At 61.4% G+C, this 23212-nt stretch overlaps 1 protein-coding gene across 1 annotated transcript; it reads right to left on the bottom strand.

Moving 5' to 3' along the window:
* Positions 1–3: 3 nt before the first annotated feature.
* PTCH2 (patched 2) lies at positions 4–22009 on the bottom strand. Its single transcript, XM_065842439.2, is given in 26 exon segments — positions 4–1409; positions 1520–1924; positions 2064–2309; positions 2741–2840; positions 3111–3253; positions 3402–3539; positions 4072–4355; positions 4896–5076; positions 5167–5309; positions 5577–5889; positions 5972–6377; positions 6493–6611; positions 6691–6816; positions 6901–6993; positions 7124–7279; positions 7359–7490; positions 7723–7870; positions 8166–8287; positions 8392–8587; positions 10433–10524; positions 10760–10829; positions 10954–11143; positions 21197–21389; positions 21704–21805; positions 21807–21937; positions 21940–22009. Coding segments are annotated over 25 exon segments (4299 nt in total). The 3' UTR covers positions 4–1409.
* Positions 22010–23212: the final 1203 nt, after the last annotated feature.

The following is a 23212-nucleotide window of genomic DNA, read 5'->3' as shown; positions in this document are numbered from 1 at the left end:
AGATAATTTATATATAATATATATATTTACTCTTTAAAAATAAACCTTCGGTCCCCACTACCGCCTGTACAAACTACAAAAATAAACCTTTGCTCTCTTTGATATAAATAACTTAGATGGCGTGTTGGGAGGGGACTGCCCACCATGCCCACGCCTGGCACGGGGACGGGGCCCCCAGGCCACCCCAACTCAGTGGCAGTGTCTGGGGGCTCAGGGGGTGGGAGCTGGGGCCACAGGCACAGCAAACACCGCTGGAGTTAAAGTGCTGGGTAGAGGTGCAGACGGTGCCTGGGTTGGGGATGGGGACAGGGGTTGGCCTCATGGACAACCCTGTTGCATGGGGACACCGGGAGAAATTTGCTGCCCCAGCAAGATGTGCCTGGTGGCACCGCAGGTGCCCACATCAGCATGCCCTGTCCTGGGCATGCACCAGCATGTGCTGTCACCAGGGTAGAGCATAAGCGTTGCACGAGGGGCCATGGGACAGCTCCAGAGCTCAGCACAGCAAGGACCAACCCAAAGACCCCCTCAAAAACCCTGCCTGTGCAGTGGGAGCAACAGGCTCCCCAGCTCCATGGCACATCCCCTACCTCCAGCCCCCCTGTGCTTGCCAGTGGGGAAACTGAGGCACGGAGTAGCGTGTCCAAGGGGGTGAGCTGCCCATGGTCACCCAACACCCCATGGAGCAGGGACATGAACCAGGTCTGTGACCCGGCCCCAGGCTCCCGCTGCCTCTGGCAGGCAGCTCTGCACTGGCAACATCTACCCCTCACCGCCTGCACCCGGGGTAGCTGGGCGAGGCCACAGACTGAGAAATAAATCTTTTAAAATAAGCTTAAAAATATATATATCTCTATAGATAGTTTCCCTTTGCAATAAATAAAGGTGGGGGGTGCCTGCCTCAGGCCTTGCCCATGGCACCCCAGGACACGGCTGGCTTTGGGGCTGTCCCCTTATCGGGATGGGGGCACCAGGGCACCCTGTTGGGGAACCCCAGTTTGTGGTCTGGGTAGGGGGGACCCAGGAGGAGGTGACGGGGAGCAGCCAGTGACCCCATGGGGGAGCTGGCAGGGCACTGAGTTTGTCTCACCAGCAGCTCCAGAAACAGAGGGAGGGGAGTTAGTGCTTCCATTTCTGGGTGTGGAACAAGCCCGAGGCAGGGTAACCCCAAACCCTGGGAGGGTGGACATGGCACCATTGGCACAGCGTGGCCTGCACACAGCTTGCATAGAAGTGCCAGCCTGCCCTGCTGAGTCCCTTTACAGGGGGTACAGGGGGCCGGTCCTCCTTGGCCAAGACTGGGGGGCATCACCGCTCTGGCGATTAGCAGCACGATGCGGGCAACCCCGCTCTGCACCCTCCTGTGCCCGCTGGGCACTGGGGAGATTCTCTGCCCAGGAACCAGCAATCTGCAAGGAGAGAGAATGGGAGGGTCAGCTGGGTCCCTCCAAATCCACCCTGTGCCCCCATGCCGGCATGCAGAAGCCCAAGGGTAGGATGCCCCTGTCCCCAAGCTCACCTAGCGCCGGGCACCTGCCCCGTGGTGTCCCAGGCTCTGCATCTCGAAGGCATTGGGCATGACGGTGCTGCCGGTGCTGGGCTCTTCCAGGCAATCCTGGTCACCACTGGCAAAGCCCTCGGGGCCAAAGCTGGGGTAGGAGCCAGGCAGCGTGGGATGCAGGGCCACTGTCACTGAAGCAGTGGCTGTGACGGTGGTGTAACTGCCGGCAGGACCCTGCAGGTGGGTGCTGTAGGCAGGCAGGGCTGCAGGGGGGACTGGCCGGGCAGCCGACGGGCAGGGCTGTGGGTAGTCTCGGGGTGGCACAGGGCACGGCTCCCCGAAGGGCAGAGGGGCCGAGGGCTGTGGGCCAGGAGCCTCCTTCTTCCCCTGGACCTCCAGGCTGTCCTTGTAGGGCTTCAGCACCTGGGGAGAAATGGCATGTGAGGAGCCCCAGCCATGCTGAGTATCCCACCAGGGTCACAGGGGACCCACAAGCCCTCATCCCCTGACTCTCTCCACCAACACTCTCTCAGGGGATGCCACAGTGGGCAGAGACACTCACGGTGATGTGGGGAAAGCTGGGGTCCTTGCCAGCCTCCAGCAGGATGTGTGCTGGGGTTTGGGGCACAATGAAGGGTCCCCGGGGGGTGCCTGACCCCATGGCTTCCGCATAGCGCTCTGTGTCTGAGGGGTTGGGGAAGGTGGCGGGCCAGGCTGGGGTGCGCCGGATATACAGCCCCCCAGGGCCCAGGCATGGTGGCACCGGCTCCGGAGGGGACAGACGGGGGCTGTTTTCCACGAGGGATGCCTGGAGAGAGAGGGGACAGTGTCAGAGGGACCAGGAACATGCAGGGATGGAGAAGGGGGTGGCAGGAAGTATGGGGTGATGTGAGGATGAGGCAAGGGCTGTGTGGGGTGATGGATACGAGGTGAGGCAGAGATGGGATCAGATGGGTCAGGGAGGGATGGGGGGAGTCCAGTGCAGAGTGAGGCAGGAGAGGGGTCAGGCAGGTATGGGGCAAGTTGGATGTGGGGCAAAAAAAGGATGGGGTAAAGCACAGATGGTACAGGGTGAGGGATGGGCTGAGGTGGGTATGGGGAGATGTTGAGAATGGTATGGGGAGATGTTGGGAATGGGCAAAGCGAGCATGGGTATAGGGTGAGGGGCAGTGGGGGCTGAAGAGAGGTGGGTACAGGGTAGGGGAGGGGCAAGGACAGGCAGGATGGGGTCTATCGTACCTCAGGGGGTGGCCCGATGACAGAGAGCAGGACGGGCAGCAGCACCAGCCCGTTCAGCAGCCCCAGCAGCGTCAGGATTGTGAGCACCGCAAAGAAGTACCTGAGGGGGCCGCAGGCAGAGGGGGTGAGTGAGAATGACCCTCATGAATCCTGTCCCACCCCAAATATGGCCTGCCACACCACACACCCCAGCCCTGCCTTGTCTCCCCAGCTTCCATCCAAGATGAGGTGGGTGTCCCCAGCAAAACATGTCCTCATCAGCTGCCCCACATCCCCACTGCCAGGCAGGGAGGCTGCCATGATCACCACCCCCCACTGCCAAAGCTTTTGAGGGGCAGCAAGCAGCTGGTTTACCCCCTCCAGCACTCACCTCATGATGAAGTCAAACTCAGAGCCGGCCAACATGAGGACACCCAGGAGGGTGGAGACAGCACCGTCCATCACAGGGGCGAAGGTGTGCTCCAGTGCTGCGGCCGAGCGCACGTTCCTGCTCCCCGCGGCCGTCAGGAAGCCCTGCATGGGGTAGGGATGTCACGTAGGGCTTGTCCCCATGTGCCACTGGTGACATGACCACCCATCAGCACATAGCCAAGGGGTGAGGGTGCCAGGGAAATGGGAACGGGGGTGGCCCACAGCTGGGCAGGGGTCTGCCTGCACTCACCAGGGCTACGTGGACAGTGAACTCCACACCGATGCCCACCGAGGCGATGAGGATGACCACAGGGATGGCGCTCAGCTTGATGCCCATCAGCCCCATGATGCCAAACAGCTCCACTGCCATCATGGCCAGGATGGAGACCTGGGGGCAGTGTGATCCGTGAGGGGTGGCTCTGACTGGTTGTCCCCTCTGCCTGGCATGCCCAAACCTACCCCTCCATATGGGGCAGCATCACATCATTGCCCCTTTTCCCTCTATTTGGGGTGTCCCTCACCCTCCTTCTGCATGGATATCCCCAAATCGCTGCCCACTACATGTATTCCCTTCATGAGGGGTGTCCCTGATCCCTTCATCTCACTGCCACCTCCATATGGGGGTTCCTCCCACCCTATTCTGCCTGGATGTTCCCAAACCCCTGGTGCCTCCATATGCTCCCTTCATAAGCCATGTCCCTGATCCCTCCATATGGGTGTCTCCCACCCACTGCCACGTCTATATGGGTGTCCCTTCCACCCAGGGTGCGCCCCTGGCCACCCCATTGCCCTGACCCCATGAAGCAAGTATCTACGACCACCCAGCAGGATGGAAGCAGGGTTGGATGTGTCCCCACCCTTTGGAAGGGCAGCATGGTCAGATGTCTCCCCCATACCCATGTGTCAGGAGGCGTACTCACGATGATGCCAGCTGTCCAGGGGTTGAGCAGCAGCAGGGCGCAGACAAGGAAGGTGCAGGCCAGCAGGATGCTGATGGCCAGCAGGAACCAGTGGCGCAGGCCGATGTACTGCTCCCAGAAGAGGAAGGGGTAGCCGCTGGGGTAGCTCAGCACCCCATGGCGCTGGGCAGCCTCTCTGCAGATGGCCCGTACGCTCTCGATCGCCTCCACAAAGTCGGCTGTGCGACGCAGCCCGCTCAGGTAGAAAGGGAACTGGGCAAACTCCAGCGGCTGGGCTGCTGGGACTGGGGAGGAGAGCACGGGTAGTATGGGGGTACAAGCAGTATGGGAGTATGGGCAGCATGGGGGTATGGGCAGCACGGGGACACCCCATCCACACCAGTCTGAGCATAGCCCAGGCAGCCCAATGCCTGTCTGGGTACCATGGGGCTGCGGAGCACACAAGGAGCAGACTGAGGGCAAGGAGGAGGGGGTTTCTCTGCCAGCAGGATGCTTGTGGGGAGCAGTGGAGCTTGTGTGGCAGAGGGGGAACAGGGTGGAGATGCTCCTTTGCAGTGAGATGCTTGTGGCCTGGAGCAGGGGGATGTTGCTGCAGCAGGATGGTGAAGGGCAGGGGGAGGGTGCGGTGGGATGCTCATGGTGTGGGATGCGGGAGAACACAGGGCAGTTTCTCTACCGCAGGATGCTGACAGGATGAGGGATGTAGGGGGGTTTCTCTTCAGGGGGATGCTTGTGGGTCAGAAAAGGTGCATGGAGCAGGATCCTCTGCAGGGGGGTGCTGGGGCGCAGGTACGGGCCGCGGGGAGCCCACTGTGCTCACTCACTTCGCAGGTTCTCGCCTGTGGTGTCGTACTTGTCATGGATCCACTCAGGCGGTGGGGGATAGAAGTTGGCCTGGGAGGCAGCAAAGCCCAGGGGGTCATTGCTGGCCCACACCGTCAGGCAGATGTAGAAGGTGTCAGGGGGGATGATGCCATTTTCATCCACCAGACGCCGCGTGGTCAGCTACGGTGAGAAGAGCAGGAGCAATCATGAGCAGGGCAGCAGGCACAGCATCATCCCCAGACCGGTCATCCCAGTCCCATCCCCCTGTACCTGGTTGAAGTTGAAAGGCTCCTTCTTGTTGCCAGTCTGGATGAGGAGCTTGTAGGCCAGTGCTCCATCCTCAGAGCCGTTGCGGTAGCTGTCGTGGGTGATGCGCCCCGCTTGCCAGTCCCTGTCGAATGTGGCCTGGAGCCCTAGGGACACAGCATGGGGGGTGAGTGTCCCTTGGGGCACATCACTCTGCATGGCAACCTGTGTGCCCTGGGGAGCATGGTGACAGCAGGATGGGCACGATGAAACCCCAGGGCTCAGCTTGGCATTGCTGGGCACCTTGGGAACAGGACCAGTCTCCCCAGGGTGCCACACACAAGGGAAGGAATTCCCAAGTCAGCAGGGAGAGTGCGAGCTGGGGAGAAGGTCCCTGGGCAGGGGAGGTTGTGGAGAAGAGGGATGTCCCTCACCTCGTAGCCAGTCCTGGAAGTAGTGGAGCCACATCTTGGGCAGGTCACGGTTGCCCTCCCGCACCACGTACTTGACGGTGCTGAAGGCCTGGTGCAGGTTGAGCAGGGCAGCTTGGGCGCCCGGGTAGTGGAAACCACCCTTGGTGACGATGAACATGTTGTAGAAGGAGAAGTACTTGAACTGGGCTGAGATGAAGGCATGTGCCTTGGTGTCCCGCGGCACGATGTCCGTCAGGTAGAGCCCATCGTGCACCATGGTGGTGCCATAGAGGCTCAGCCCCAGCAGTGCCAGGAACAGCACCGCCACCACCGCCTGCAGGGAGAATGGGGATGAGGCAGGGTTCCGTGCCACCCACCCACCTTGGGTGGCACCGCTGGGGCTGTCCCCACCTCACCTTGGTCCGGGTCCGCAGGAGTAGCGGGGCGTACTTCTCCCGGGCGAAGTCAGCAAGGCTCCAGCGGCAGAAGGGCAAGGGAACGCACTCCCGCCCGCCCTTGGTCTCATCCAGCTGGGCCAGCAGATCCCGGGTAGAGCTGGATGGGGCAAAGACCTGCGAGCCTAGGGGGTCGGTGGGGGGCAGAAGGACGGTGGGTGAGGTGCACACTTGGGAGGTGGGTGGCAGGACGGTGACGACATGGTGGCCCGAGGGGTCGCAGCGGGTGAAGGCTTGCACAGTGGTGGTGATCTGGGTGCTGGTGGCCATGCTGGGGTGCCCATAAGGGGATGGGTGGCAGGCGTGGTTGTCGTTGGCATCAGCGAGTTCCTGGGGTTGGATCTGGATGACCCGTGAGGAGCAAGGGCTGCAGGGAGAGAGGAAAGAAGGAGAAGATGTTGAGGGAGAGGAGCAGAGCCACCTCATGTTTCTGGGGGGGACCTATGGGGTCAGCCCCATCCAGGACAGCCCAGTGCCGGTACCTGTAGAAGCAGCAGAGGATATCGAGCCGGCGTTTCTCCCGGCGGTGCAGGTCCAGGCTCAGGATGGCAGGGAAGACGAATAGCACCATGGCAAAGTTGAACACGACAACCACAGCAGCCTGTCGGCAGGGAGATATATCAGAGTCGGGTCCAGTCACCCCTTCCCACTGTCCCCTTGGAGAGGGACCCCAGCCAAACCTGGAGGGAGAAGGCGCGCAGGGCAGGGATGGGCACGAGGGCTGCCATGAAGAAGGCGATCATGTTGCTGATGGAGGTCAGAGCCACGCTGGTCCCCGTGCGCTTCAGGCACTCACCTGTCCGCTCCTGTGGGGACAGAGGGGGTGACGAGAGGGGTTGTGGGGAGGTGAGAGGGGGTTGGGCAGCCCCTGGGCAGGGCTCAGTGCTCACCTTGAAGGGGATGTGCTGGCTGGTCTCAGTGAAAGCATGAGCCAACAGGAACATGTCATCTACACCGATGCCAAGGGCCAGGAAGGGCAGGACCTGACAGAGAGCAGCCGGTGTCAGTGAGAAGACACAGCCACTGCCCAGGAGGGGACTCAGCCACCTGGCCACCTTGCAGTCCCCAGCGTGCCACAGCCCCACGGTACCCGGCTCTTTCCCCAGCACATACCTGGGTGGTGGCTGCATTGAAGGAGATGCCCAGCAGCGAGCAAAGCCCCAGGCCAGAGGCCACGGAGAGAGCCACAAGCAGGACCCCAGCCAGGCCCACGGCCCCTTGGGACTTGGAGCAGTCCCATCGCAGCATGGTGACGCAGGCGTAGGCCAGCTGGAAGAGTGCAGTGGGTTAGCAGGGACAGGGAGGCGAGAAAGGGATGGTGGGAGATGGAGGGAGGGGACGTACACACCATGAGGAGGTAGCCCCCAGCCACCCGGATGGCACTGACATCAGAGAAGGACTTCATGATGTCATTGAGTGTGGTGGTGGAGAAAGCGTGGACACTCTGCGTGGCGTTGGCTGGGATGGAGTCCTGTGCCAGCTGACAGAGATGCACCCTGTTAGAGCAGTCAGGACCCTCCAGCTTCCCAGCACATCCTCCCCAGAGCCACCCAGGGTGTCAGCATCGCCACTGAGGGTCCCTGGGGACCCAAGACCACAAGGCAGTGGTACCAGGACCTGTGGCCACACAAAAACCTGGAGGCTGGGGATGTGCAGCCATGTGCAGGCTCAGCCCTGCCCAGCCACGCGCAAGGGCTGTCCCCAGTGCCTACCTCCACAAATTTCCTCTGCCAGGCCTCCAGGATAGCAGCCGCCTTCTCCTCACTCCAGCTGATGTCGTGGATCTCGTAGTCATCCTTGAAGTGCTCAAAGAGCTGCCGAGGGCTCATGAGGAGGAACATGGTCTGCAGGGCCTCAGCGCTGGGGAACAGGCACACACCTTGCTGGAACCAGCTGCAGTACCCTGGGATGTGGGAATGGGTCTGTCCCCCACCCTGGACTCCCAGGAGAGGGCCCATGCATCCTGCTCTCTGTCCCCATCTTGCTCCAAAGCACTGCCCCGCTTGCCAGCATCATGCATTCAAACAGCCTCACAGCCTCTCTTGCAGCCAGGGAGGGTTCTCATGGGCACTGGATGAGGATGAAGGAACCCTGCCCCAAACCATCGCGGCGGGAAGTGCTGCAGCTGGGGATACCCGTACTGCGGCGGACTCACCGTAACAGCTTGCCCTGGGAGTCTTTGGTCGTGCCACCTAAAATCAGCTCCTCCTGCCAGCGCATGAACTTCCTGGAGAAGCCATGGCAGCCTCCTGAGAGCTCAGCTGGGATGTCGGGGCTCTGAGGGTAGAGGGGAGACATCAGGGATGCAGGACCATGGGGCAGGTAGGAGAGAGAGCAGCAAGCCCCCACACCCCTCCTGGACCCCAAGGGCTGTAACCTACTTGCTGACTCTGCTTGTTGGGGGCACTGGGGGGGCACTGGGGGTCTCGAGGGTCCAGGCAGGGCCGCTCCATGTAAGCCTGCCCCACTTCTGCCTTGTCCAGCAGCTCTTTGAAGCCTTCAAGGGATGTGAATTGCCCTAGCTCCTCCATCAGCTGCAGAGGGTCCAGGTTGCTCCACTGGATGTCCGGGCGGCCTCTGGGGAGAAAGCAGGACTGAGGTGATGTGGGATGCCAAAATCCACATGTGGTACCACCAACACCACTGCCACCCCCTCCCATGGGTCTCAGGGGGTGCCCTGGAAGGCAGGGCATGAGGATGTAGAGCAGCAGCATCAGTCCCTACCCCTTCCCAGGGCTGCCTCCAGCATCCCCCATGCCCTGCACAGCACAGCGGGCTGTGCCCTGAGTCAAGTAGCGTGCCTGATCCTGTTAGGCTGGGACAAAGCGGGGGGAGCCCGCCCCACCGCCTGGCCCCGCTTTGTGTGAGCAGTCAGGCCGATTACTGCCTGCAGGCTAACATCTTGATAGAGGGGAGCAGGCACACAAGGGCACCTGGCAGCCCCTCCAGCCTCTCCTTCCATCTCCCCCCAAACAGGAGGTTTTGGGGCTCAGCAGAGGTTCTGGGGGCTCAGGACAATGCTGGGAGGTGGCCATGGATCAGGTCCTCAGAGGTCTAGCGGGACCACATAGGAACTGGGTACCAAGGAAAAGGGGCCTTTCCATTGCCCGTGGATGCTCTGTTCCCTCCATCCCAGGCTGGCGTGCCGGGGCCAGCTCCCTGCCTCGGCTTCTTTTTTAAAACAGAAAGGACACACACAAAAAAGCCAATAACCCAGCCCAGTCCTCCAAAGAGGGGAAGAAAAAGCCTCAAGCGAATGTGGGCTCTGGGGAGAAATGCAGCCTAATAATTCATGAAGGCTGGCTGGGCCGGAGCCGGCCGCTCCAGATTCCCACATACCAACCAGAGCTGCTGCTGCTTCCAAAGAGAGCCCCTTTTATCTGTTTTCACTTGCTTCACTGAGCCAGGGCAAATCCTTTTGTCTTTCCATAGATTGCTGCTCTTTGTTCTCCCAGCTCCCGCCCTGCTCACCCCTCAGAGTTAAAAAGGGGGACAAGTCCCCATGGGCTGCCTGGTGCTCAACCAGGGTGCCCACCTGGGCACCCGCTCACCCGGTTGTAAGGAGAGATGGATCCCACCGCTGCTGTGGGTGTCATCCTGCCTGCCACCTACCCCAGCACCAGGATGCTGCCGCCCCTGACAGACGATGCCACCAGCATCCCACTCAGCACAGTCACCCCTGCCCTGCTCACTCCCACTCCCGGCTGCTCCCCAAGCTGGGATGGGGAGAACCTGAGGTCTTGGGGGGGCAAAGCTGGTCCCCCAGTCCTGGCTGGGGATGCTGTGGCCCCTTCCCCCTCCTTCCGTCCGGCAGCAGCCTGAATAAGGCCACTCTTTCATCTGTTTGGCAAGGGGCAGCTTTCAGAGCAGCATTAGCATGAGAAAGCGCGGGGCTGCGTTTGCTGACAATGCACAAGCCGCCCCGGCTCTCCCGGACAAACACACGCGTAAACAGAAGGAATGTTGGGGGGGCTCCCGAAACTCAGCCCAGGGTCCCCAGCCCCACCACTGCGGTGGCAAGGAGCTGGCTGGGAGTCACCCGCCACGCACCCTGGGGACTCTGCACGCTCTGTGTCCCTGAGCACAGCTCAGGAGTGTGGCTGCCTCCTCGCCATCGTGGCATCCACAAAGTGCTGGGGCCGGGAGCAGCCCCAGGGACCTGCCTGCAGCATGGCCTCTGTTCTCATGTCCCCATCCTTGCCTGGTGTCACTGAGGCCAGGTGGACAAGGACAGGGACCCAACAGGACAAGCAACGGTGGTGGGACCATCCTAGGGCTGAGCAGGACAAGCAATAGCACCGTGAATGTCAGGGCAGCAGTGCCCAGCTGCACCGGGAGGACAAGCACAGCCCCTTCGCAGCCCTCTCAGCCCCTGCTCCCAACCACAGCCTCCCGCACCCCAGGATGGCTCCCCGCACTCACGGGAGGTAGGCTGAGCCTCCCTGTAGTTTGGAGCCTTCCCAAAAGCAGTCCAGAGGTGTCAGGATCACACAGGGGAACAGCTTCTCTATCATCTGTGGGAGAAGCAGATGTGAGAGGTCAGCAGGGATGGGTGAGGCTCCTCCTGCTCCCTTCCACCCCCAGCCCTGCTGGGCTGCCCAAACCTGCATCCTCCCACCTGGAGCTGGTGGTGCCTTTGCAGGCTGGTAACCTCATTCCCAACACAGCCCATCCGCTGCCCGTTTCTTGGGGGATGAATCCCCTGTGGGGGGGTTTCCTGGCAGCCATGCCATGCCCACCACCACTCACCCTCTCAATCATGCCGTTCTCAATGATGGGGACACCCGACTTGTAGCAGATCTTATTCAAATCCCACGATCTGGAAAGGCAGAAGGAGGAGCTGAGCATGGGCATCATCCCACAGGGAACAGAGCAAGGGATGTGGGGGACACGCAGGACACAGTGGGGGTCCCTGTCCCTCCCTCATGCAGAGCTGGACTCACTTTCCATACAGCGAGACTTGGACTTTGCTGGCGGCCAGGGCCGCCTCGAGGTGGAGCTGCAGGGCCTCCTGCGTCAGGATGTTTTCCCCATCCTGCTTCGGGGTCTGGATCAACATTTGGGAGGTGTAGACGGACTCCTCACCCAGCTTCTCCTTGGTGTAGCGCAGCTCCTGGCTCACCCGGCTGCCCGCTGCAGAGGGGACAGTAAAGCGCGCTGTCAGCACAAAGGTCAGCAGAGACCTCACCCTACCAACCCATCCTGCCCATCAGGATGCCCAGGGAAGGGGACAGGCAGGAGCAAGGTCCTGCAGCACCACATGGTGCCACATTAACCCTGGGGTGGCTTCTTGCCATAGGGATCCCCAACTGCTGCATTGTCTGGGTGCTCACACCGAGAGGACCCAAGCTTGGAGCACCCCAGCCCACACCAGCCCAGGCATCCCTCTTCCCACTGACACGAATATTTCCAGCTCCAGACTTGGCTTTGCTTTCCCTAGAAAAACCCTACAGATGGAAAGCTGGCGAAGTGGATGGGACACATCCTGCCCACTCCCACCTTCAGTGGGTGCCATAGATGCCCAGCACAAATGGACCCTGATGCAGTGGTCAAAACTGGGGACATGCCATCCCATCCTGCCCAGCTGCTCCCTGGCACCCTGAGGCCGGCAACATTTTGGTCAGGTGATGGATATAGGGATAGGTGGGCACCTCCAAAACCCTGCTGGTGCAGGCTGTACCAGGAGGGGCTTGGGGACGGACACAGTGCTGGAGAGATCCACAGAACCCCTTTCCTCCCACCAACGCTTGAGGATCTGTCCCCGCCAGCAGCAGGAGAGTTCTGGGAGAAATGGCATGTGAGGAGCCCCAGCCATGCTGAGTATCCCACCAGGGTCACAGGGGACCCACAAGCCCTCATCCCCTGACTCTCTCCACCAACACTCTCTCAGGGGATGCCACAGTGGGCAGAGACACGGTTTCTGGGAGAAGCTGCTGACTTTATTTGCAGATGCCTCGGTACAGAAGAGAAATCCACCCCTCGCCAGTGCAGCTGGGGCTGAGCTCAAACCCTGCATGGCCTCTTGCGTGGCAAGCACCGTTCCAGGGACAGGCACCCCCATCTCCCCCAGCACAGCACACAGGAGGGTGGGAGGCTGAGCCTGAGACCCCTAAGCACAACACCCAGTTGCCACACTGCCAGCTCCCTACCAGGGGTGGATGCTGCATGCAGCCCCTGTGCCACCCACCAGAGATGCCCCAGGGTGCCTGGTGTCAGGGCACACCTCAAGGCAGTGCTGCTGGTGGGGTTGAAGCCATCTCCTGCCCAGCCCTGGGTGCTGGGAGAACAAGAGGGTCAGGATTCATCCGTGCCGGGACGCTCCCTCAGCAAAAGGCGGAGGCCCCGGCAGGCCTGGCCCCCCGCCAGCACCGAGGAGGCCAGAGGGAGACCACAAATAAGGAGCAGAATCTTCCCTTTTAATGACTTATTATATGGTTTTGTGTTTTTTGGGTGTTTTTTTTTCCTGCTTTTTGAGAAGAGGGGGGGAAGTGTCTGTATTGTTCCTGGCTGGGCTGTGGAGCAGCTGGTGTCCATCAGATGCCAGTTAGGATGGAGGTTGTGCCAGGGCCAGGGAGGGGGGGGACATGGCCACAGCCTTAGCGTGTGTGTCAAAGGGGATGGTGGCGCCCGGAGCGAGGGGACAAGGACACAGGGAGGGTGGGTGCCCCTGCAGGGGGGTAGGGACAGGACAACCCATCCCCTTCCCAGCAGGCTGGGAGGTCGGGCAGGAGGTGCACTGAGTTGCTCTGATCTCAGCTGCGCCACCCACGCTGAACCCAGGCGGGTGGTGGGACACAGCGATGGGGGGGTGCCCAGCATCACTGCTGCTCCCAGGGGACACATCCTGCCGCGCCCCACGGGCATCTCCGCCCAGCACAGCCATGGGAGGAGCTGCACATCTGCAAGCGTGGTGGAGTGGGGTGGGGAGCCCCCCAAAAAATTAAAGAAAAAAAGATAAAATAAAAAGCCATCCCTTGTAATTAGTGTTAATTTGGAACAGGGCACTGCGAGCCGTCAGCAAGCTTCAAAGGCCGTGAGGAAGCCTCAAATTCCAACACCCTAATTAACCAAAGAGCAACATGAAAAGACAAGGCAGCGCACACAGGGCTGCCAAGGACACTTCAAACGGGCGCGCGCCTGCCGGCCGGCCCGGAGATGGGAGCAGGGTGAGACGCCCCACACCGCACGCAGCCCCCCAGCCCGCGGAGAGGGATGGGGGGGCACCCCGATACCAACAATGAGCACATTAATGAGGAACTGTATGTAAATTTTTTTTTCTTTCTTTTTTTTTTTTTTTTTTAATTCCAATTAACAAAGAGAGCCCTTGGCTTTTTCATGCAAAGGGCCTCTGGTTCCAATCAGGCGACCCAGTCCTGCTTATTAACAGCCTGCTCCACTCTCTGGTGGGGGACTGCCTTTCCCCCCATCTCCAATCTCCTCCCCAGGCCCCAACAAAACCTCACAGCAGGGACTGGAGTGAGGACAGTCCCCGGGGCATCTGTGCCTTGCATGAGCATCCTCTCTGGAGGGGGGCACCACTTCTGGGTACCACTGGCTGAGGGTTTCTTGCTTAGGGGTGTCAGGATGTACAGGCACACAGCAGTGTGGGCTGGAGGATGAATGGTACTCCATATCCACCCACACCCTAGAAAAACCAGGGTGCAGAGCAAGACCCCACTGTGCCCAAGCAGGGAGTGCACAGTTGCCAGGGAGGGGACAGGGTCCCCGACAGTGAGGGTGGCTGTGTGTGCAGCTGCCTCCCGTCCACAGGCCACACCGGGGGAGCCCTCCCCATAATTACAGCATCCGCCGCAAAATTACAGAGCAGGGCGGGAGCCTCCCTGCCCCCTTCCTGGCCACCCTGCATGAGCTGCCCGCCCCCCTCCCCTGACACCGCTCCCCAAACCCTCCTGGCACAGGACCCACAGCCACAGCCCCAGGGCTGCAGCCACTCACTGTCACCCAGTGGGACCAGCTTGTGCCTTCAGCTGCTGGGATCATAGAGCCCTGTGCCAGCACCCCCACACCCTCCAGCCATGGGCAGCCTCGGGGGGGGGGGGGGGGAGGGGAGGCGAAGGTGCTGCTCCTGCCCCCAGCCAGGAGAGCGCCCCTGCATTGCCTTCCTGCCCAGGAAGGGGTCTCACCCAATGTCACTCTACATCCCCCCCCAAGGACTATCAGCACCACCCAGTCTTGGCTCAGAGAGTCTGGGGGCAAAGGAGCCCATTTTGGGTCCTGCTGCCCCCCCGACACAGCTGTAAGCCCCCCAGCACAGGTTTCACACCCCACAGCCACCCCACCTGGCATGACAGCAATGGACAACCCGCTGTGCCCATCCAGGGCAGGAGGTGGGCAAGCCCCACGGGAGTCCTGTCCCCAAGTGCCCACGGGTGAGGGGCAGCGTGCCCAGACAGTGCTGGGAGGGCAGTTGGTCAGGGCGGGCTGCCAGCCCCACAGCGAGCCGTCCCCTCCTGGCAAGGAAAAGGGGCTGGAGATAAGGGGGGTGTATGGGAGGTGCTGGGGGTCACAGAGAGGCGCCAGTGTCCACCCAGGAGATGCAGGCTGCTGCAAGGACCACTCTGTGTGTCCCCAGAGCAGGTGGAAGCTATGGTCAACAGCAATGCCACCAATCTGCAGGTGGGACCCTGCAGCTGTCACCACTTGGGTGACCCAGGTGGGACCAAGTGTCAGGGAGGGAGCACACCTGGGTACATGTCTCAGCTTGGCCTCCAAAAATCAGGCATTGTCCTCAAGACTGGGATAACAGGATGTGGTGACAAACATGGTGAGTCCTAGATTCAGCTGGTGCACGGGGGACACTGCAGACCTGTCCCAGAGCCGCACCAGCCCTGACCCCAGGTCCAGCCATGCTCCCCAGCAAGGGAAGAGCTGGGAGCAGTAACAGGGGAGGTGTCTCCTGGGGAGCAGCCCCCTTTCCACAGCACAACATCCCAATGCCAGGGCTAGAAACTCCCGCTCAAGTCCACATGTGGGAGGAAGGCAAGGTCATGCCGAGACCTATGATGCAAAGCCACCCGCAGGGGGACCCCCATCTACAGCACCCCCCCCACACTGCAACAAGGTGTACCCCTGGGGACAAACACCAGACCTCCAAGCCACCCCACAGCACAGAGCAGATCACACTGGCAGATATGCCCACTCCTAGGTGATTAAAGTTCTCAGGGGCATCCAAGAGATGCCAGCACTGTCCCGCATCCCGTGCGCCATCCCACATCCCGGCGGGAGGGGGTCCCGATGTGCTGCCCCAAGCATCCCTCACAGCCTGCCGCTTCCCCGTGCCGAGCGGCGCGCAAGCTGGAGGCCACCTTCAAAGTGTTGTGGGGCGGATTAGCTGGATTAGGGAGGCAGTGAAAGGACCCATGCTGCTCCGGAGGAAGTCTCGCCCAGGGCACGCTGAAAGAGCCATTTTTACCTGTCCCGGCTGCTACCGCCGGCCTCGCCAAAAGCCCCACGGCCCCATCCTGTCAAAACACGTCCTCCCAGGCCCATTCACCCCACAGCACAGTGCCAGCCCCGGGGAAGCGGGGGGGTAGGTGGGTGGCAGATGGGTGTCACCAGCACCACCGAGAGATGAACAAGGGCTCGCTACTGCCCCGGCACCTCCAACCAAACCCCAGAGCCACCAAATGAGCTCCCATCGCTCAGCTAAGTCAAGAGGGGCAGCAGAAGAGGGGGACGCCTTCAAAAAGCCAGCAGCGGAGGGGCTGAAAGCACCCATTTGGGGATGGCTCCCCAGCTGTCGGTCCCAGCCAAACCCTTTTGTTTAACAGCAAAGCTAAATTAATGTCTTTATTACCCCAAATCGTGGGGCGACGGTTCCCAGCACAGGGAGCGGGGGCAGCCAGAGCTCACACCGCCCCAGCCAGCAATGAGGGGACAGTGCGACACCCAAAAAAGTAGGGGGGGAAGGAAAAGGGGGGAGAGGGGATTCAGTTGGGAACTATTCACTGCTAAGACTCCTGTCAGCATTGACATAAATTTCCACTGGTGTTGGCATTTAGGCATTTGCCATTTCCATATGTATAGGGCTGCCTGTACTAATTATGCTAATCACCCCCTCTGTTGGCTGCTGTGAAAAATGGCCACATTAGGCACTCCACTGCTTGCTAATGTCACTTAATGTGTGGTTGAAACATACATTCATCCCCCTCTGAATGGTGAAATTTTTCCACATTGCTGGCTTCATTCAGGCAAGAAATGAATTTTTTGAACTCAGACCACTTTTCCAGGCCCGAGGGAGAGGCAGATAATAAAACCCTCTTCTCGGGCCCTGGCGCTGCCCCCTCCCAGCCACCAAATAACATCTAAAATGAAGAAAAAAAGCCCCCTCCCTAAGTCCATGGATATGTCTAAGTTTAAAAAAAAACCCCTCACTTTCTAGGAATTCAAGAAATATATATAAAGTTGAAAAGCAAAGCAAAATGGATAGGGGCAGATAAGCCACAGCCATCTGTAAAGAGTCCTTCAGTCTTTTTGGGTTAATTAGCAAAATTTTCCAGCCCGAAAAAGCTGACTGAGCTGTCAAGGAAGGGAAAAGGAAAAGCAAGAGGTTTCACGCTCGCCTCCCGAAGATAAATAAATAAAGGCGAACTGCCTGTGCCCCATCTTCGGGCAGGCAGGGGCTGCTGGGCAAGCCCCCCTGAGAAGAAAGGTCCTTTCAGAGCCAGTCACGGCTGGGAGGGAGAAGGTGCTTTGCAGCGGAGGATGCAGGCAGGATTTTGGGATAACAGGGACCTCAGCACCCCATGCAGCAATGTCCTGGCTGCCCCTCACTCCTCCAAGTCCCCAAAGGATGGGGGCACAGGGTCCCCAAGGATGCCCAGACCCCGCAAACAGAGAGGACTGCAGGGTCCTGAAGGAAAAATACCATCAGGCTGGGCAGGAGGGTCCTCAGGACAACAATGGGGACCCCACGCAGGCCCATCCCTCCCCATGTGTCCCACACCTATGTCACTGCACCCCAAGAGGAGCGGGGACCCTGTTCCCCACAGGACGCCCATCTGGGGACAGAGTGGGGACGTGGCAGGCTGGGAGCCGCCCCTTGGGCGCAAAGCCGGCTCAGGCCAGATCCTGGCAGGCGTCTTGCTGCTGCCACTGCATGGACGAGCTGCCACTGGAGCCCCCCACACTGCCAGTGCCAGCCCCACGCAGACCCCCAGACCAGCTTTGCCTGCTCCTTTCTCAGCCTGCAGCACCAATGTCCCACCCCACAAAACACACCCGCTGGCAGCAACAAGACCACCCACCTCTCCCCATGCCCACCCAGGAATGGCCATGGGACCCTGCTCCCCCCACAGCTGCTCCCCCCACCTCTTCGTGGGTCCCACTGCACACAGTGGAGACTTGGGCTGGGAAGAGAGGCCAGATGGACAGTCTCCCTAGAGCAGATGCAGGGTGGAGAGGGCATCAAATATCCATCCTTGGGTTTTTGTTGTGGCTTTCCCATCCCTGATACTCCTCTCTCTGCAACGATGGAGCCAGCCAGGGTCTCCTCTCCTGCTTGCACCTGCCATAGGGGGAGCCCCTGGGCTGCACCCCAGTCCTGGGTGCCAGGGAGGGGATGCCCCATACCAAGTCCTATTGCAGAGGTCAAGGAAGGACGAAAGCTATTGCCAAAAATTCTTCCCACAGGGGCTGAGGGTATTTCTGCTTCATGTCCCAAACAGGGAACAAGGCAGCAAATTCCCCTTGCCCCCACACCACACATCTCATTTAATCCCACCAGCACATTTGGGGTGTTCCTGACCCCTCCAGGAAAGGGATGGGGTCTCCTCTGGGGAGGTTCAGCAGCTCTTTGAGAGCACGACGGCTGCGCAGGGCACTCAGCTGTTCCGGTTAGGAATTAACCCGGCCTTCCTTTGAACCAGCCCTCGGTGCTATAAATCAGGCAGACCCATTCACCACCCAGGGCTCTGCCTGCCCAGAGCTCACCGCCCTGGTCCCTTGGCCCTGCGAACACCCTGGGAGAGCCGGGAACAGCTGCCAGGTGTCTAGAGGTAACTCAACACTCACCACTAGCCAGAATTTCAAAGCCTCCGAGTGGCTAATTGCTTTGGAGGAGCCTAATTGAACATTTCCACAGTCGAGTCCAATTTATGGGGTGACATGGGCTCCTTCCATCTCCCAAAAAGGGATGAGGGTCAGGCATAATGCCCAGGGCACCGCCAGCAGCCCCCAGCCAGATCCAGCCCATGCAACAGCCTCTGAAATGGAACAGGGAACCCTGCGCTTTCCCACGGTGGCCAGGGTCAGAGCTCAGCCTCAGGAGGACCTGTCAGGGGATCTGCCATCAGCATGGTCCCAATGCTGACCCCAGCCATGGGGCCAAAGCAGCACTGCCCCCCCGTTCCCCTGGTGGCAGACGGTAGCTTGATGCCCACAGAGGAAGCAGCTCTGTTCCTTTCCCTGCCCAACAGACCCCCAGCTCTCGGAGGGCTGAGCTCAGCCTGCAGCAGGGACAGCCCAGCTTGGTGTCATGCTCTGCTCCCACGGGGCTGGGACCTCAGCTGGGTGAGGTAGTTTGGCTTGGAGCATCACCAACCCACATCTCACAGCCTGGCTAGGCAGATATGAGCAGATAACCCTGCTGAAGCTGGTCTGTATCAGAGGCTTCCCAGGACCCTCAACCACCCAGGCCCCGAGCTGGGGGACCAGCTGGGACAACAGGATCAGGTCCCCACAGACATAACCTGTCCCTTAAACACCCCCCAGCACTGTCTCAGGGCTGGGATGGAGCACACTCCTGCAAACATCTCCCCACACATAAACAGAGAGGGAAGGAACCAAGGTCTTCCAGCATCCTGGGGATCCCAAAGCTTTGGGGCCAGGCTGATCAGGGCACCCAGATTTGCCAGCCTGAAGGCAAGGACTGTGCTGCCTCAACTTGTCACAGCAGTACCAGGCCCCCTGCCACATCCAGGGATGGGAGAAAGTAGTGGCTGAGAGAAGGCAGAAGCAGCTTAAAGCACTCAGGATCAAACCACACAGTCTAGGAAACCACATCCTGCTCCTCAGTGGGAACCCAGGCCCTTCTGCCCCCAGTAACACACATCTCCACACCAGAATGGGTGATCCAGAGATCAAGGTCGGCTGGGTACACCCGAGGACACCAAGGGATGCTTTGATCTCACTAGAAAATGCAGAAGCAGAGGCCAACCGAGAAGCAAGGATCCACGGATAATTATGGGGAAGGGAGGCAACCTCACAGCCGACACACAAGACTGAAAGAGTTGCTGCAAGGATCCACATCCTGACCCACACATGCCTGTCAGGGACCCACAGTCCTAAAGCCACCCCAGCCGTCTTGTCCTTGGTGGCCACAGGTAGTGCCAATGCCTGAGGACAGCCTCCTTGAGCACGCTGCGGTCATGCCACCCAGGAGCAAGGCACGGAGTGGTCTGCCCCAAATGGGGAAGAGCCCTCCCAGGAAGGCCAATGGCCCCACACAGCATCCCACAGAGCACCCCCAGCACTGCACGCCATTCCTGGGGCTGTGTGTATCCATCATCTGGGAAAGCACAGGACACCCCAGGTCAGTGGTGTTTCACTGTGGGTTTAAAAAATAAAAATGTAAAAAAAAAAATCCAACTCTTGAAACCAAAGAGGCTGCCCCAGTCACGAGAAAGAGCCAGTTCCCCAAAGAGGCCCCTGGCACCCATGCTATAGCCACACCACAATCGGGGGGTATATCCCCCAACAGCAGCCGCAGTACCTCCTGGCCATACTCATGCGAGCAGGGAAGCACAGTGGGATGCAGAGCATGTGTGCAAGAAAAGCCAGGTGTTCGGGCACTTCCAGCTGTCCCCAGGTTTGGCCCCTTCCCCGTCCCACTCTCCACCCCAATGTGCCGCAAGTCGTGTTCCCTCCCAACAGGAACAACCACAGCCACTTCCCTGGCTCTGGCTGCACGAAACGCCAACTCCTTGCAACCCCAAAAGCACAATAAAAATCCAGTAAAGCCAAAGCCACGACCTGGAGCAAGGAAACCACCAAGAGAGCGTGTCCCTCCTCCGGCAGCCACCACTCCAGCGCCAGTCGGAGCTGGAGGTATCACTGGATTTCTGCTACGTGGTGCAGCGGAAAGGGGTGATGCAGACAGGACCTGGGGAGAACAAACACCCCTCAGGAATGAGGAGCAGGTGGGAGAGCCTGGCATTCCTGGGTAGGGGTGCGTGCATGCATCTGTGTGTGAGCAGCAAGGGAGCACAGCGCCTTTTTTTTTTTTTAATTTAAAAAAAAAGGGGGTGGGAGAGCAAAGTTGCTTCTATTGTTGAACCAAATCCAAGAGTAGCTGAGGACCACACAGGGAGCGGGGCGTGGGGGAGGAGGCAACGCTCCCGCACAAAGATGGCTGACACCCCTCCGCTGAGCAACATCTGCCCCTGCACAGCACCCCGCCGGGGACCCCAGGCTGCGAGACCCCCGCTCCGGCCTGACCCTGGTAGGGATGAGGGGCTCCAATGCGGGGTGCTGCCCCCCCGGGAGCCTCAAAGCCGGAAAGAGGTGCAGGGAAACCAAATCCCAGCGCCAGGGAGTGAAGCCGCAGGGAGAGAGGAGAGAAAAATCCACGCTGGAGTTATTAATAACAAAGGAGGGGGATCAGCCGCTTCCACTCGGAAACGGGAATTTGCTCCTGCCTGACCCTGCCTGCTCCTCTGTCCCCGCCGGGTAGGGGTCCCTGAACCGGGACCGGCGGCCCCGCGGCACCGGCCCTGCCCCGGCACACGGCTGCGACCGGCCCCGGGGACTCTTCCCGCGGGGAAGGAGCCCGGCGACCGGGGAGCGGCACCGCGGCAAGAGGGTGCCCACGCGTGGGGTGAACTCAGCTGGCGGCGACCCCCGTTCCCGCCCGTGCAGGGACGCGACGGCACCTTCGAGCAAGGGACCCCTCGGGGACACGCGTGGGAGTCCTTTAGCGACTGAGCACACCACACCCGCGCAAGACGTCGTTCGAGCGACCGCGCAGATGGGACCTCCACTCGCGGGCATCCACGGCCCCATCCTCCGCGGTCCCGCACGCAGGAATCCCGGCGGTATCATCCTTCTCCTGCGCTGTCACCTGCCTCCGGGCCGGCCCCGCACCTCCGCACCCCGCGGGAGGGACAAAGCCAGGACCAGGAGCGTAACCGTTCCCACGGGCGGCTGAGCCCGTGGAGTCGCGCTTACCTTCCACCCAGAGGTGCTCGATGTCGGTCTCGATGGAGGCCACCCGCAGCCCCACGGCCAGCGCCCCGAACACCAGCAGCCCCACGAAGAGGACCTTCCCGCAGTGCCGCTGGATCCGGCAGCCCAGGGCGAAGAGCAGCGCCTGAAAGCGGGCCCGCAGCCACAGCGGGGCCCGTTGGCTCACGGCCCTACCCTGGGGAGAGGGCGAGGATCAGGCTGGAAGCGGATAAGGGGAGCCCCGGCCTGGGAGGGAGCCCGCAGCGGGCCGGGATGCCCGCGGCGGCGGCCACGCTCCTTGGGCTGCGGAGCGGGAGCGGGACCCCGCACCCGCGATGCCGGGGGTCCTCGGCCGGAGAGAGAGCGGCTCTCCGAGCCGAAAGACACAGGGTACCCACTCCCGCTCCGCGCTTCCCCAGCCCATCCCGCGCTCCTCCGCCCTCCCTTCGCGCAGCCCGAGCCCCCCCAGCCCGGAGCCCCCCGCGGGAGCGGGCAATGTTCGCCGCTTACCTCGGGCAGCGGCTTGCGGCGGGCGGCGCGGAGCGGCGGTGGCGGCGCGGAGCGGCGGGGCTCGGCCGGCATGGCGGGGCGGCTGGCGGAGCTGGGCACCCCCCGTTATGTGGGGCCGAGCGCGGCGGCCCCCATGCGCGCGGCGGGGCCGGTGGTGCCGGTGGCGGAGCAGCGCGGTGCCGGTGCGGAGGGCTGTGTGCCGCCGGCCGCCCGCCGCGCCTCTAAAGGGGAGGCGGGGGCGGGGGGCGCCGGGGCCGCGCCGCCGCCGCCGCTCCCATTGGCCGCCGCCGCCGCGGCAGCGCCCATCGCCGCTGCTAGGCAACGGCGCGCCCGCCGCCGGCGGCCACACACGGCGGCACCCCACCGCCTGCCCCCCCGCACCGCACGGCCCGGCCCGGCCCCGCCGCGGGGGGGAGCGCGGCGGCGGCACTGGGGGGCGGCCCGGTCCGGCCCGCCCGCGGGCAACGGCACCCCCCGCGCCCGGGGCTATCCCCCCCCCCACCCCGTCCCGGGACAGGCAGCCCCACCGCAGACGCCCCTAGGGATGGGCAGAACACCCCCCAGGCGCACGGCAGGGGTGGGCACCGCACACTGTCACCCCTGGGGGTGGGCATCCCCCACAGGAAACCCCAAAGGATGGGGAACCCCCATAGCAAACCCCACCAGCAGGGCATCCCCACACAGCCAGCGCCAAAGAGGGTGGGTATCCCCCTGTAAGCACCCCTCAAGAGTGGGCAGCTCCCCCCTAGCTATCCTCTGAGGATGAGGACCCCAAAAGCAGGGCATCCTCCCACAGTAGCCCCCAGCAATGAGCACCCTTCTCCCATACCTACCCCCTGGAGCTGCCCCAAGGGATGGGTATCCCCACCAAAAGCACCCCAAGGGTGTGCGCCCATAGCCTCTCCCCGAGGCTGGGCAATCCCAGGTTGCTACCCTTGATCCAGACATTCCTCCAGAGCCCCCGAAGGGGCCAGGCATCTCCCCAAAACACTTCTCAAGGGACAGGCAGCCCTCCCAAAGGCTGATGTCCCCCTCTGCCCACCCTGCAAGGGCTGGGCAGCTCCCCATAGCCACCCCAAGGGACAGGCAGCCCCTACCAGAGTCTGCACATCTCACCCATAGTCACCCCAAGGGATGCGCATCCTCCCTTCAGCGGCCAGGTGTCCTCTCCCAAAGGACAGGTATCCCCCCCGATGACTTTTCCCAAGAACAAACCATACCCCCCACAAGAGCAGGGTGTCCTCCCACCCCCACTGCCAGTTGCCCTCCCCGAGAGCCAGATATTCCCCCAGGGCCATGGTTTGGGGCAGGAAGACACCCCACTCTTTGCGTGTGCCCACAAGTGTTGCCCCATGCCGTGGCATGGGGAGTCAAGCCCAACACCCCAGGGCTGGAGACAGAGGGGCACAGAACTCCCACCCATGGGGCAGAGAGCTGCCAAAAGGGCAAAGCATAAATGCCACCAACAATTTGTGCGGTGATTAGGATTATTTCTCTGATTGCTTTTTA

This window comes from Patagioenas fasciata, chromosome 6 (assembly GCF_037038585.1).
Source record: "Patagioenas fasciata isolate bPatFas1 chromosome 6, bPatFas1.hap1, whole genome shotgun sequence".
In the NCBI taxonomy this organism is placed as follows: domain Eukaryota; kingdom Metazoa; phylum Chordata; class Aves; order Columbiformes; family Columbidae; genus Patagioenas; species Patagioenas fasciata.
Note: the sequence above shows the minus strand (reverse complement) of the source record. Positions and strands in the feature narration are given on the sequence as shown.